The sequence below is a fragment of the Plectropomus leopardus genome, chromosome 11 (assembly GCF_008729295.1).
Source record: "Plectropomus leopardus isolate mb chromosome 11, YSFRI_Pleo_2.0, whole genome shotgun sequence".
In the NCBI taxonomy this organism is placed as follows: Eukaryota; Metazoa; Chordata; class Actinopteri; order Perciformes; family Serranidae; genus Plectropomus; species Plectropomus leopardus.
The window spans coordinates 21,781,859-21,797,300 of NC_056473.1; the positions used below are offsets into that span (position 1 = coordinate 21,781,859).

The 15,442-nt window shown below is 42.8% G+C and overlaps 1 protein-coding gene across 1 annotated transcript; it reads left to right on the forward strand.

Annotated features, from left to right (window-relative positions):
* Positions 1-7,954: 7,954 nt before the first annotated feature.
* Positions 7,955-14,485, forward strand: si:ch73-62b13.1 (Carbohydrate sulfotransferase 1-like). The gene is made up of 3 exons (XM_042496624.1): positions 7,955-8,288; positions 12,446-12,617; positions 13,359-14,485. Exons 1-3 carry the CDS (start codon positions 8,286-8,288, stop codon positions 14,483-14,485), a joined length of 1,302 nt encoding a protein of 433 aa, XP_042352558.1. The 5' UTR covers positions 7,955-8,285.
* Positions 14,486-15,442: the final 957 nt, after the last annotated feature.

The following is a 15,442-nucleotide window of genomic DNA, read 5'->3' on the forward strand; positions in this document are numbered from 1 at the left end:
TGGTTTATGTTTAGAAATATTCACCAAGCTGGTGTATATATAAAACACTTAATCTTATTCCATCTTTGTTTCAATTTGATGATGGCCCAATATCTGATCGCGCAGCTGCAGTGAACAGGTGGAAGCAGAAAATCTGAGACCTACTGCTGACCTGTTTATGATATTATTTTTTACTCTGGTAACATTTCTATAAAAGAGATATAAATAAGCACAATGTTGACATTTTTGAGAAACCTTTTCTCAGTTTTCCCACTTTGTGCTCTCTGCTAAAATTGTCTCCCAGCTCACTGTTTTACAGCCCTGGGATGAAGAACTTTTATTAAAAATGTATCCAAAGTGTTAAAAATACATGGACTGAAAGTTAACCAATTTTATGAAAAGCGGCACATTTAGAGAGCTGAGCTATGAACGAACAACAATTGCTGTGAGGAAACGGAGCAGGAGTTTGAATGTCCTGCCCACAAGGTCATGCTTTGTTTTCAAAAATAACTTTATTATAGCATCCGTCATCATGAATCCTCACAGGATAAGGTGAGCAATGTCTGTTGGTGGAGGAAAACACAGTCAGATTGAATATCAAAGTGTAACTGACAACTTGATACAAAATCTTTTGCAGACATGTGTTCCTACTTGCGAAGCACAGAAGAATCAGAGAAGAAGGGAGAGAGTGTCTTTCATATTTGCCAGTTTGCTTTCCGTACGCCCCTTCACAGGCTTGATTGATGGAGACACAGATGTGGAAGAGGAGCAGCTGCTCGCTGCTCTCAGGTGTAATTAAGAAAGAGCTCGGTCACACAGAAAGGCCCCCGGGAGGCCCAACAAGAGCGCAGAGGAATCAACACGCGTCAGAGAACAGCAAGATCCAGCAGCAGGCTTCCTTCAGCTTGTTACAGTGAGAGACTTTAAATGGAACGGCTTAATTGTCGAGGCATCTCTCCGACCATCTGTGTGTGTGGGAGGGCGTGTTTCGGCTGCATGTCTGCGCTGCATGTGTGTTCGAGCTCAAGCAAACTGTGAGCCATTATGGAGGCAGAGCAGAACTAAAGTTATAGAAATAATCAATGAAATCAGCCAGGAAATTGTGTTTCGTCAAGTTGTTTCTCAGAGTCTCTCCAACAGTAAAACTTCTGCAGAGCACGCCGAGACGTGTGACTAGACTCCCAATTTGAAGATTATCCAAAGTTTTCCCCCTACACACAGACATGTGCGCACACACTGGTCTCTTTTTTACACCGATGCAACATTCGAATCACAGCCGGCGGATGTTAACATGATCCCTCCTTGGCTCCCCATCCTCCCTCCCAGGGCACCTCTTTCTGTCCGATCAGGAGGCCATGTTCTGTAGAATCAGCACGTCTGCTCGGTGCTCCCTGGTGGCTGCCGGGCTGAGCCTGCTGAGGCCCGATCTGCTGTAATTTGCCAGGCCCATTACTCCCACAAATGTGATGGCTGTGAGCCCTGTGAGTGTGAAACAGTTGGTGGGATGAGGAGCGATAGAAAGAAAAAGAGAGAGAGAGAAAGCAGGGTAAAACGCTATTGCTGCTGTCCAGACTCAGTGCCTGAGAGTGTGTGATGCGTCGCGCTAATGGCACCAATTATGCACCAGAGAGCACTGCTGATGGGCTGGTTTCACAGCAAAAGTGCTAGAGGAAAACACAGTTGCAGAGGGAGGCCTTTGGGTGTAAAAAAATATGATGTTAGAGGCAGGGGAGGGGGGAAACAAGCCGCTTGGGGCTTTTCTTTTCTAATGGCGGTCTGCTCGCTACCCAGGCATGTGGAGGTGTCTGGTTGGATTGCAGCCACACAGGAATTTATGTCTGTTATTTTCGCAGGCCAATCCAAGCGAGACCAGGACCAATCAAACGCTCTCAATAAAACTGACTTCCCTCTGGAAGTCTCAAAGGCTTTCAGTAGATTTGATTTGAAGTCTATAACTTAGACAGAAGTGGGCGTGGGGCTGAGAAGCTGTGATACTCGCTCTGCCAGATTGTAAAACTTAAACTCCCCTGTGTGATGAAACTGTTTGAGAGCAGAAGGTGCATCACAAGTAATCATTCTGTTTTTGTCATCCCCTGGCATAATTGTGCTCACTGTGTGGTGTTTACAAGCAAAAATTAGTTTACCTATCTTTTCATGTGTTGGAATGAAGCATCATAAGGCAACATTTCATGAGGAGAGTCTTCTTGTAAGCAAGAAAGAGCCAGATTAGAAAATTCTTAGTCACGTAATTGGCTCCTCTGGCATGTAAGAAGTAAAAGAGTTGTCTATGAATGCCTTGATGGGTGCCAGAAAATACTTTAAAGCAAGAAAAAAGTTTTAATTTCATCACATGACGTGGAGCTACCTGCATGCATACAGCAGATAATTACAAGTCTTTGCTCAGATGCATATTTTTTTCTTGCACACAGCAGGATTCAACAACACAACAGCAGAGCTGACTTGCTCACTCATGTGCAGATGAAATAAGAAAAAACGGGAGATCTCAGCAGTCAGGGGAGTGGAAATGAGACCATCTATATTCAAGAGATCTCTCGTTCAAAAACAATCACACAGCCGTGCATAGTGAAGGCAAGCCAGCACAGCCACACCTTTGATGCACAGATGGCGTGTGTAAACTGTCTCGTTCCCCCTCCTGCTCTTTCTCTCCTCCTCTCTGCTGTAATCTCTCTCTCTCTGCCTAGCTCATCCCTCATGTCCCATATTCTTCCTTCCTCTCATCATCCCGTGTGTCACTCAACGGATTTCTCTCACACTGCCGGCAGCAAAGCACCTCGGCTTGCAACCCGTCCCGCCTAAATTTAATAAATGAAGCCTTGCAAAATTGGCAAGCAGGGTGGGAACACCACGGCTGCGTAAATGTTAGCTGAAAGCCTTCGGTTTATAAAGACGGTCCGCTTCTTCTTTGATTTGGAGTTGTCATAGAAAACAGTCAGCAATGGGATTGTCTACAGGCGAGACAAATTTATGCAGATGATCCTCTTCTGTCTAAATGGCTTACTGAACACTGAACTGAGGCGAGCCCGCCAGGAGTTTTTTGGGCTTAAGGATAACAAGCAATCAAACAGACTCAGACGCTAAGTCTGATTGGGGTCAGCATCATTGAATTCAATCATGACCTCCCATTAACAGTCAAGAAATATTAGGAACATGGGCTTCCTCAGTGTATTATATTATTATTATATTTTTGATGATTTCATTATTAAATTAATTGACATTTTGGGAAATATGCATTCTCTGTGTTTTTAGCTGCTATTTAGCTGAAGATGGAAATACATCGGCCACCGCACCCCTCCCCTTTCAAACTGCAACTTGTGATTTTTACAGAAAGGCAGAGCTAGCTCATTGCCCCTGTTTACAATCTTTGTGCTAACCTAGGCTAAGATGCTTCCCAGCATTAAGATGTTATAGTTTCAACAAGCACCCAGATGCAGAAGAGCAGGCAGGCGGGTGGTATGAACAAAAAGCTTGGAAAAATCAATCAGGCAACAAGCTCAAAGTGAAAAAGAAAATAATCAAAACTAACCTAAAAACCAACCAGAATGAAACAATGAACAGAGGGATGTAGAAACCCAAAACAAAGGACAGGAGTCTGAGCAGGGAACGACACCATGACAGGGATAAACACAGATGAACTGACAAATTACAAAAGGAACACACAGGTATATAAACACAGAAAACTAATCACAAGAACAAGATACAGCTGGACTGGGTGGACAAGGGCAAAAGGACGGACACAGGGACTGGCTGACAACAAGAGGGCTGTAGGGAAGACAAGGGTGGAGCAATCAAGACTAATACAGAACAGGAGTGCAGGTGAGACTCTGGGATCAAGAAAGGACTAATGAAAGTGATGTAAGACAAGTGTGACAGAAAACAGGATGTAAACAGACAAAGGCAGGAAGTAACACAAGACATGACACATGAGGAGATAACTTACAAAATAAATCAGGAAACTGACTAAACATGGATGAAAATATTACACAAGGATAAACACAAACAGAAAACCACAAGTCCAAAAGATAACAGACAATAACTAAATACTGTTGTGGCAAAACACCTCTGAAGTCTTCTCTAAAATTAACTCAAACTTAGATCTAATTTAGCTATTCTTGCAAGCTTTTTCAAAAAGTGGTGGTGGATGCTGTAGCTTCTGCCAAGCAGCACTGGAGACAAGCAAAGTCAGTTGCAAAGGAGAGTTTTATTGCAGTCTTTGACAAAACAACAACAAACCTGAGCCAATCCTGGGATTAGACTAAAATTACCTTGGAAACACTCATTCTTATACTCTTTTGGGGACTCTGGGGTCCCCCCACCCCTTCCTGCAGACCCAGGAGTCTCCTCCTTCTCATGCTCTCATCTTTTGGCTACGAATCTAATAGTGTCAGGCTTTCGTTGGGTTATGTGACACCATTATTTCCAACACCTTCAATAATGTATTTTTAAAAATAATGCAACTTGTTTGTTTATAATATCACAAAAAGGTTGCAAACCAGTTATTCACACAGGTTAAATGTTTACCTTGTTTCAAACTAAAGCATAATAGACCACACATTAGATAAACACAAGATCAAGATTCAATTTACTTATGTGAAAATCATATTCAGCTACTGAAGAGGTGGGTGTTGTTCACCTTTTTACCTGTCCTGTTTTTCTCACACAATGAAGATGCAGCTGGTCAAATTCCTTATCCTTGCCAGGTGTTTTGCATTCTTTAATCGTTCTTATCTTGAAGCTTCTTCTTTCGTTCTTTCTCGTCCAGGCTGCTGGATTTTTCACCCAGTTCTCTTAATTTTATCACTACAATGCCCAGGATCATGAAATAACAGCTTTTCACGAGTTCACACTCAGCTCAAAGACTTTACACCATGATGACATCTGTGTATTTTAAATCACTTCTCTCAGATCCGGCAAAGTTTCACAAATATACAGCACCATCATGGCTAAAAAAATTAAAAGAATAATAATTGACTGTGTTTGCATTTCAAGTTGTCCTGACACTTTTACAGACATATCTTTTACAGTGGTGGTCTCAGGGGAAAATGCTTTTTAGGCCACAACTGATATTTTTGTTTCAACATCACAGCTACTGGAAAGAATTGGAAGCAATGCAGAGCAGCTTTCCTGATTGAAAGCTCTGGTTGTGTTTGGCTGGCAAAGGTCCCCTTCTTAACTGCGTGTTTGAGATGGCTGCCACCAGCGTTTGCCCCGCTTGTAGCTACTACTTATGTTTGGCTACCTTAATATGATCTTTTATATCAGCCTTTCTGCCATGCACAGCCAAAAATCTATATTGCAGTAAGTGTAGCATTTCATTGGGTATTTTAGAAAAGACCAGCTTCCTTTTCTGCGTGACTGCTAACTATTAGTGTAGTTAATGTCAGAAAAAAGCACCTGTGTTAAATTGTTCATGATTTTATGTTGAATTAGGTAATAAGTGGGACAGAACACGGTCAACATCTATGTAAGTACTACAGACAACTATTTTAATAGTACTGTTATTTTAATTGTGTTGAAAGCTGGGACAGTTTTAGTGTTTTATAGATATTTGTCAGGACTCAGGACTCACAGATTGAAACCAGTACACACACTGGGAGGTCAGCTGGTCGTATGTGAGGCAACCAGCTGCAATTCATAAGGTTAGTCACTGCTGCCATCCAGGAAACATCAAGTGCATAACTCCCATGTAAAACTGTAAATTGTACTTTTTACAGTTTCATTTTTGTACAGAAAAAAAGAAGTTAGAAATAGCATGTAAATTAGAGAGATTTGGAAATAAAATAAAATTTGGCCAGTGCTTTAAAAAATGTATTTAGTCCATGTAAAAAGGCAAGAGGAAAAGGGAGAAAGTCTCAGTAAAAATAATGGTAAATAACTGAGTTATTTCCTTAGTTCAGTCAAAGACTGAGCTGAAGACAAACACACGCACACACACACACAGAGTCAAATTCGCACAGATGACATGATGCAAAAATGTGCTTTGCTGTCTGTCTGAACACACCTTTCAAGATGGTTACCAAATTTTTATTTCTTTAGACAGAGACAGGTGTTTCCAATCTGTTTTCTAGGTTAGGCTAACCAGCTGTAGCCATACATTTACCATAATATCAATCTTTTCATCTAACTCTCAGCAAGAAAGTGAAGAAGCGTGTTCCCAAAATGTCAAACTCTTCCTTTGAATGAAATAAGTGTGTCTGCATGGTGTTATTACTGTCCAAACCACAATAACTCAGAGAAGTTCTCAGATGTTGCTAGTGAGAAACAGAGAAAGCGTGCCTTGTGCAGGTTATTTGCTGAATTAAATTTAGCCATCTCTGTTGGCTTACTAGTGGGTGAAATGAGACTTTTTTTCACCTGCTTATTGCACTTAAAGTGAGGCAGGGCTGAATAAAGGGGCTGCTATTGTTCTCGCTCAAATGAGGCAGAGTGTGTAGAAACACTAGCTTTCCTCCACCAGCAAAATTCCTCCCTCAGATAACTTTTGTGAGACCTGCTTTGCCTTGTGACAAGCTGACTGACAGATAGGCTAACCTGACTGACGGGTCGTGTCTTTAAGAAAAAAAGTGGAAGGTGCAGAAGTTGTCAATGAATCCCAGATATAGAAAAGCAGCTAAGGAGTCAAGGTTATCCCCAAACAGAAGACAGATTTCAGCGGAGCATTTCCATCTGCTTTATGATGAAAGACTGCTGTCATGTTAAACATCAGATATGGGGTGGATCACAGAGATATGGGGAAGAAAGAGTTCAGATTGGCAAGGTTTTGTTAAGAGAGCCTGATAGCTCTGGAAAAGAAAATGAAAGGCGCTCCAAATCTCTAATGCGCATCTGATTTTGTGCTCTTTGCATGTGTGCGTGGTGCGAAGCAAGTATGGGTAAAGCTAAACAGAGAGGCCCGTGGAGGATTCGGCTTCCGCTCACAGAAAATTCAACTTTTTCTTATTGCCTGTTTCAAATCACACCAAGAAGATGTGGGGGCGTTCAGCTGCACAGAGCCGGGGAATCAATGCTGTAGGCAGGCAGAGCGAGGGATCAGTGCTGAGAGGTGCGGAGGACAGGACACTGTTGTATCACTCATGGGGCGTTCTTGGCAGATTGTTGTCCTTTGTGTGCGCTTGTACAGTAAGACCTTTAGCTGGTAATGTGCCTCAGCCCAGAAATCACCAGAAAAACCCTGATCTGTCTCTGCGTAGGTAGACTTCCAGCCCCTCCAGTTCACATTTCTTTAGATAATTTCTGCCTGCCTTTGTTTTGGTGTATTCACTTGTACTGCCTGAGAGGTTTAAATGCAGGTTAGATGAGAGTAGCAAAGTTGGAACAACTAATCCCCCAATGATAGAAGGTTTAAGGCTTAAATCATCCAACAGCAGAATACAAGTGAGAGCTGAGATGCAGCCACGACATTATTTCACCAATCTGTCTGCCAGTCACGGTAAAGACACACTTTAGCCAGCGTGACTCTGCCACAGCGGGAGATAAATCTGAAAGACTGCAAACAGAATCGACCCCCATTCCCAGGAGTAATGGGGCTGTCACTGGCTAAGCCTGACCCCACGGTAACCCCCCGGGGGCAATGATATGGCACCCATCGTTTCACACCGGGGAGTCGGCAAGCAGCAGAGTGAGGAGGGGGGCACACTGATGATGGCAGTCATCCTCACTGGAATGAGGAAAAATAGAGGTCATTGTGCCATTGTATATTCTCATGGGAGATGTGTGTTTCTGTGTGTGAGAGGGTTGAGTGAGAAACCCTGCAGAGAGCATGACAGTGACAGAGAAGGAGGAATGACACTTGTGGTGAGAAGTGGTTGTTGATGCCTGGCTGGAGCTGATGAAACCTGCCTTCATGAAATATGGGACATTTACACCTGCAAACAACTCAAGAGATGATGGCAACAGAAGCAGGATCAATTTTTTAGTCAGTGATATGTTAGTTCTATTAACTGCCTGTTAAGATCACATGCATTTCCAAGACGCAATGAAACGTACCCCATGGCATCAAAGCGTAATGCACGGCGAGGCAATCTTGCATCCAATCTAGAGACTCGGCTCCAGTAGCCTGTGTGGTCTCTGGAGGGGTGAGACATGCTTCCTCCTCGCGCAGCCTCTCGCCGCTCTCCATCCATGGCGCATCTCCAGCTCTGAATCCACTTCGGCTCCGGACACACCGGCGGCAGCGCTCGATCCACACACACATAAACACATTTACACACACACACACACACACACCCAGTTTCTCAAATGCAGAGCAGAGGACTGGACCGGCCGAAGAAATCTCACCGAGTGCGTTGATGGTAAGGCAACATTTTTTTAATCTTTTGTTACATTTTACGCGCAGCGAGCTGCAGCCGATGTGTTATCTGAAAAGCAAGATGTTCTAATTTGACAGAGTTTCACGATCGTGGTTGTACCAGAGGTAAAATCTGCCAGTATGCTAACGATCTCTCCATACAGCCACTTAAAGTGTGTCTGTGGTACTTAATGGTGAGTTTAAAGTGACTCACATTCACTATGATGCTCCACATGTTCTTAGTATTCTGTTCATTATTCTTTTTTTCAAATCATTTTTTCAAATTATAATCCGGATGAAAATTGAGCTCGGTCTTAATTAGTGAAATGTTATTTTTAGTGTTTTCAGATGCAAATTATATGCTCTTCATCACTTGTACAAAAGCCTACTACAGTATCATGTGTGGATGTAAGGGTTAGATACAAAAGTTGCAGGTCTCTTATTGCTAATATGCTACTTTTGTCATGTATTCCTTAATTTCATCATCACTAAACTTTACTTTTTTTCTCACTTCAGTTTAACACTTAACTCCCTCTTTCTCTCTTTTTGTACTGTTTGTGAATGAGCTCGGAAGTGTTCACCTTTTTCTTTCTTTTCTTTCTTTCTTTTCCCTCTTCGTCTGTGTGTAGTGCATTAACTGTGTGTGTGTGTGTTGTGTGTGTGTGTGTGTGTGTGTGTGCGTGCTGGAGGATTCATGTAGGACAAGATTCATCTTCTCCCCTATCACAGGAGCTCCTCTGTAGCCGGGGGTCAGATGCAGCTCCTCTGCGCACAGCAGTAGCTCTGCTCTGCTCTCTGCCTGTGGCACTTTGCGTGCATATAGCGTGTGTGTGTGTGTGTGTGTGTGTGTTGTTTTATAGAGAGAGAGAAAGAGAAGGGGGATGGATAGATAGATGGAGAACAGAGCGAAAAAGACTCCTCCTGTCGTTGCTACTGTTGCTCAACTCTCTGTGTTCCCCAGGATTGATCATCAAGCTTTTGCCAATAAACCGCCTCACTCAGAGGATCTGTGAACACACCGAGGTGCCTTAATAGAAAAATCTTTGGCACTGTCACATCCCTCAATCACTCTCATCCCAAATCCCTCAGTCCCACCCTCATCACTAACTTCTCTAACCTCATTTGTTGCCTTTATTTTCCACAGAGGCAATTGCCTTCCCTGCACCACACACAATGTCATTACCTCTGACACTTTTGCTGCTAGCTATGTTATCTCAGCGGCAGCAACGCCTGAATTTACAACTCAAACCTGCCAGAGGAGCGTGCACCGCACAGTGTAATCTTTGGTTGATCCTGTCCCTGAGGCTTTTATCCCCCTGTAAGCACTGTTATTGTTTGAGGGATACAAAAGCGGAGACCATCTGAAGCCCGCAGTCCCCTTCCAGCTGTTGACAGAGTGTCTATTATTCCTGGTGTGAGTCCTGGTGCGGAGTGAGTTATAAGCCAGAGAGAGAAGAGGACTTGCAAATCAAATTGCTTTAATCCATTGAAGCATCTGTCCTCATTCTCCAGAGGGCAGCGGGGTGTGTAGCAGAGGAGCCTCTGAGCCCTGATCGCAACTGGAAAGGAAAACAAAACCTGTCGCTGAGGAATCATATGAGGTGCGCTGGTCAGCCAGCTGTGCAGTACATGTAGGGTATGGATGGCAGGACTGTCAAATTGACTGGTTTTTTCCCCCCTCTTAAGTGTTAGGGATGGTAAGAAGCTTGGTCAAAGTTTCTCATTATCTGCAGTCATTCGTGCTTTTATTTCTCTGCTTTTTCGTGCATCTCTCCTGTCCTTCAACAAACACACAAACACCTTTAAAGTTTTTCTGAAAACAAGAGACATACAGTTACAGTGTCCCCGTTTCTGTCATTCTGTCTGCAGCTAACAAAGTTTCTCCCCCTGATGGGTTCATTCTGCGATTGCTGTTTTTAGCCGTATTCAAACAGAATGGCTCATGATGTCAGCTCGATTTCTTTTCCCCCTCACCCACAGAGTAAATGTCTTTGGTTTTGCGCTGTTTGTGATTAATGGAACATCAAAAGCCGATCTGAGCTCAGTGTGATACATTCCTGAGGATATGAGTCTGCCAGGGACACATAAACATCATTAATGAACAAGAGGCAGACTGGAGAGCGATAGAGTGACAGAAAGAGGGTGAGGAGGCAAACAGGAAAGCAATATTTATTTTTGTCAGTAATGTGATGTATATTTACCTGTGGTTTTGATGATGATTGCCCCGGTGAGTGATGGGGACACACTTTGTGCCCAGGGATTGCGTGTGATTACCTACCATCAGTGTGGTGCAGAGGGACAAATGGATGGCAGCACCTTTTTTTCTCTAAATCCATTTGGAAAATCACATCTCCCTTTGCTCACTCATGCCCAGTGGCAAAAAACTCGGAAGTGTACAAAGGAAACTTCTCCACTCATCTATGTGAAGACAGCTATATTTATCTGGGTATGTAGTTCTCTGCTGGGCTTAGAGGCTTAATTACCCAGAAGAGAGGAAAGCAAAAATGAAATGCAATTATGCAACTGTGTGCACGATATCTTGAATGTGGAGCTATTTCAGATAGGGACATTACTGCTACCATTTCCCAGTAGAGGTCTGACCTGTGAGTCGTGTTTTTCTGCAGAACAAATCTGAGGATCCTCTAGGAAACAAATCCCGAACCTGTTTATTCAAAGCGTTTAAGCTCCTTATGTTAGAAATGTTAAAAGGTGATGTGTGTTTGCTCTGCTTGGAGAGCAACATTTTCTTAAGTATATTTTCAAGGAAAACAAAATGTGTGCATTTAAGGAATACTTTTGGTAAATACTTTTATTTTCTTCTTTGCTAATATGAGGCTATAAACAGCAGCTGGTTGGCATTTAAAATACTTCACCTGCAAAATGACTGATTTCCATATCAATAACTCAAAGTGTGTTGCCTTGAATACAAGAAGAAAACATTCTTTTGAATTCAAGTAACAACAGCAAGACTGTATTAAACTATTCGTTTACAAACTCTCACACAACTTGTGCAGTATAATCCAAGTCTCATTTATCCATTTGTATGCTCAGTACGTCCAAAACACATGTATTTATGCTAAAACACCACAGTATAAAACACTTCCATCTACGAGTAGTGCGCCGTGAGTGTACCTGAGCGTACACATGCTTATGAGCTCCACTTTAGCAGAGTTTAAATGCACGTGTGCATGCAGGCATGGTCCTCGGCCCTGCGTTCGACTATACCAACATGTTTTTAATCCATAATATTTTAACAAAAATGCATGTGTTGGGAAGTACTGAGCATACAACTGGATAAATAAAGCTTTGATTACAGCATGAGTTATGAGAGAGTTTATAAACAGCTGTTTTGGTAGATTTTTTATGTTGTTAAATGTGTCCCCCATTTACTTCAGTTCATGAAGAATGTTCACCTTTTTTCAAGGTAACACAGGGCGAGTAACTGATATGTAAATGGTCATTTTGAGGGGGAAGTTTTTTTTCTTAGCTTAGCACAAAGACAGGAAATAGGTAGAAGCACCTCCATCCAAAGGTGACAAAATTTGCCTTCCAGCAACTCAAAAGCTCATCAATTAACAGGTTATAACTAGTTCATTCAAATGTGCACATAGCCCTCCTTTTAAAAAAATATATCCTCTGTGTTTGTATGTTGAAAAAAGAGATATAACATTTTATTTAGGAAGTTTAAGAGGTATGATTGTGTTACTTCAGGACAGAACCAGGCTAGTTGTGTCGCCCTAAGCTAAGCTAACTGGCTGCTGGCTGTTGCATCATATTTACTGTACAGCCACCAGAGTGTTTTGAATATTATTATCCAATTCTCAGCATGAAAGCAAATAACCATAAAAATGTCAAACTATTCCTCTAATCATTCAAACAACTTTCTGACGAAACTAAAAATATACAGTTATACAGTTTGAAGGACAACGTTCACACTCTGAACTGACGAGGGAAATCTGGGTGCTGGATAATGCAACGTTCTTTACCTTTTTACTGTTTAAGTGCCCTTGAGCATGAATCCTAACTCCCAGCTCCAGTAAGAGCTGCTCATTGGCTCTTAGTAGAAGGCTGCAGGGGTGAAGAGTGAGAGCTGAACATGTATGAAGCTGAGAAAATGCATCAAAATGAAATCTCATTGTGTGTGTCCCCTGACGGCGTCAGCGTGAAGGATGTAGAGCCAGAGGAGGGGACAGGATGGAGTGCTCCTGGAAGACGGTGCTGCTGCTGGTGTGTGCATCTCTTGGGGTCCAGTACACGGCTATCCGGACCCTGAGGGACTCTCTGTCTGGGCCCTGTCAGGGAACCTACCGCTGCCAGACCAGACACCACAGAGGTACGCCTCGACAGCCAGTTGAGATTGTCCTAAATATTGTCCTGCCTCGCTGCAGGAGAGCATGAAGTGTGAATAGCTGTTGGCTTAATAGTATTTTTTACAGACTTGGTTGTGCAGCACCAGAAAAGGGGATACAAAGACACACATTCAACATCTGATCACTATTAGTTATTTTTTAGCAGTTTGGAAGAAAGAGAAAGCATCAAACCTGTGACTGAAGCTAAAGAAAAAGCAGCTCATTAAACGAGGGGAATCCCAATAAGTAGGAAAGATAGAGAAATGAAATATGTGTGATTCGTTTTACAATTATCCTCCAATTTATCTCCATTAATCCCCTCTCATAGCGCAGCTGTAGCTCGCCGGCGCCGAGCTCCTGTGGACGAAAGTAACATCCCTTTTGCAATCAACTCCTCATCAGCAGTAATTACACGTTAGCTATTTGCGCTATATTTAGAGATCCGCCATTTCATAAGCCCCCTCGGTAACCACCGGCAGACAGGCAACTTACTCAGGCATGTTTACTCTCTAAATTATTTAAGCTTTATTGGCTTGATTTAGTAGTGCACTTTCTCGTGGACTGAAGTTATGACGAAAACCAGCTTTCTGAGCTGAAGTAACTCTTCTCAAAAACGTGAAATAAACTGAATCTGGGGAACAGGTTGTGTAATGTGTTATTTTAAGTTGTTATATAGCTTTTTGTAAGAAAAAATGATGAGTTAAACTTTTTTTTCTTTCTTCCAGACTCCAGGTGGAGAGCCCTGTGCGATGACAGTTGGATGCCCGTCGATTCGCCTCGAAAGCACATTTTGCTGTTTGCCACAACACGCAGCGGCTCCTCCTTCACCGGGCAGCTCCTAAACCAGCACCCAGGGATCTTCTACGTGTTTGAACCCCTCTACCACGTCCAGCAGGCCTTCACCAACTCCAGCAGCAGGCTACGTCGCACCCTGGACCGCCGGGCTCTACTGGGAGCATACAGGGACCTCCTCCTCAACTTGTACACCTGTGACCTTCACTTCATGGAGAATTACATCCGTCCGGAGCCCCAGGACCACATCACAAGTTCCTTTTTTCGCCGAAGCTCCAGCCACGCCCTCTGTTCCCCTCCCGTGTGTTCAGAAGGAGGGGATGTGGCGGCATCCGATCCGCCTGATGAATCATGGTGTCCTAAGAAGTGTGGAGCCCTGAACCTCACCTTAGCCTCGATGTCATGTCTCTCAAGGGAACACGTAGCTATTAAGACCGTGCGGGTCCCTGAGGTGGGGGACCTGCGCACCCTGACAGAAGATCCACGTCTGGACCTGAAGATCATCCACCTGGTGAGAGACCCCAGAGCTATCCTCGCCTCACGCATGATGGCGTTTTCAGATCAGTTCCGTGCTTGGAAAATATGGAACGCGACAGGACGACAGCCTCGATACGTGGACCTGACGCAGATCACCAGCACCTGCAAGGACATGGCGGCTTCTGCGGAAACAGGCCTGCAAAGGCCGGCGTGGCTTCGGGGACGCTACCTGCTGGTGCGATATGAGGACCTGGCATTCAACCCAAAGGACAAGGCTGCTGAGATGTACAGGTTCGTGGGGCTTGAGATGGAGGACAGAGTGCGGACATGGATTGCAAAGAACACCAACAGTAATGTGTCGTCTCCGTCAGAGTGGAGTTACAGGTACTCTACCACCAGAGACTCCAGAGCGACGGCAGAGAGCTGGAGGCTTCGTCTGGGCTTCGACATCGTGAGGACTGTGCAGAATCTGTGCAATGACACCCTGGCTCTGCTCGGATACAAGCAGGTTCACTCTGCAGCTGAACTCAGAAACCTGTCTCACAGTTTAGTGGAACACAGGACCTTTCAGGCAGTGACCTGACTGGATTTTTTTTAAAAAGACAATTATTTATTTATTTATTTGTTATATGATGTTTTGTTCTGTAAAGATGCTGATGAGATGAATGTAATTTATCTTATTTTTCAATAATGCCTAAAGTAATTTAATATCACTTTTTATCGTTTGTTAAAGATATTAAAAGTGCCAAATGTCCAAAATATGTGATGCTGGATAAAGTAATAATCCAAAATTTATGGGTGTATGTGTTGATAGAAAACTCTTCTGATCTTGTTCAGCAAATTACTGAAGGCTGAAGTTATTATGCTGGGTTTTTTTCATGATTTAATTTTCTTATAATTTGAGTGTTTTAACGATAAAAAAGACATCATTTCAGCGTAAATCCGACCTTAAGTCAGACAAAAACTGATGCTCCTGAATCTAAGACATACAGGAAACGAGGGGGATTTATTCGTTAAAAAATAAATAAATAATAGGGCCCTCCAAGTGTCTCTAATGCATTTTGGAAAAGGATTAAAATGTCACTTGTGGTAGGTAGAAAATATTCTGCAGCACACAGCAGCTCCGATTTCTCTGTGAAGACATTGGGATTTGAGAATATATTTGTTTTCTTGTAAATACTGTAAATTAACTGTTGCAAAGCAAGTGTTCAAAGTTAAATACTGGATGTGTTTGAGCATTTTTGTCAGTGTAACTATACTGTTTATATTTTCTAGACTTTTTAAAATAAATTATTCATATGTAAGTAATAACATATCTACCAAACTGTTTGCTGGCATCTTCTTGAAACCACATTTGTTTGATGTTTTTTTTTCTTCTAATTTCTTCAATCCTAAAAGGAAAGTGGGTAAGTGCTCGAGTTTCAGTGCTGCAAACAGAGAATGGTGCAAATCCATTGTCTTTAATCTTGTAATCCTTCTGTATTTAGTTTGTCTTTCAGCCAAAAATCAATCCTGCCGATGTGTCTGTAGTAACAGATAT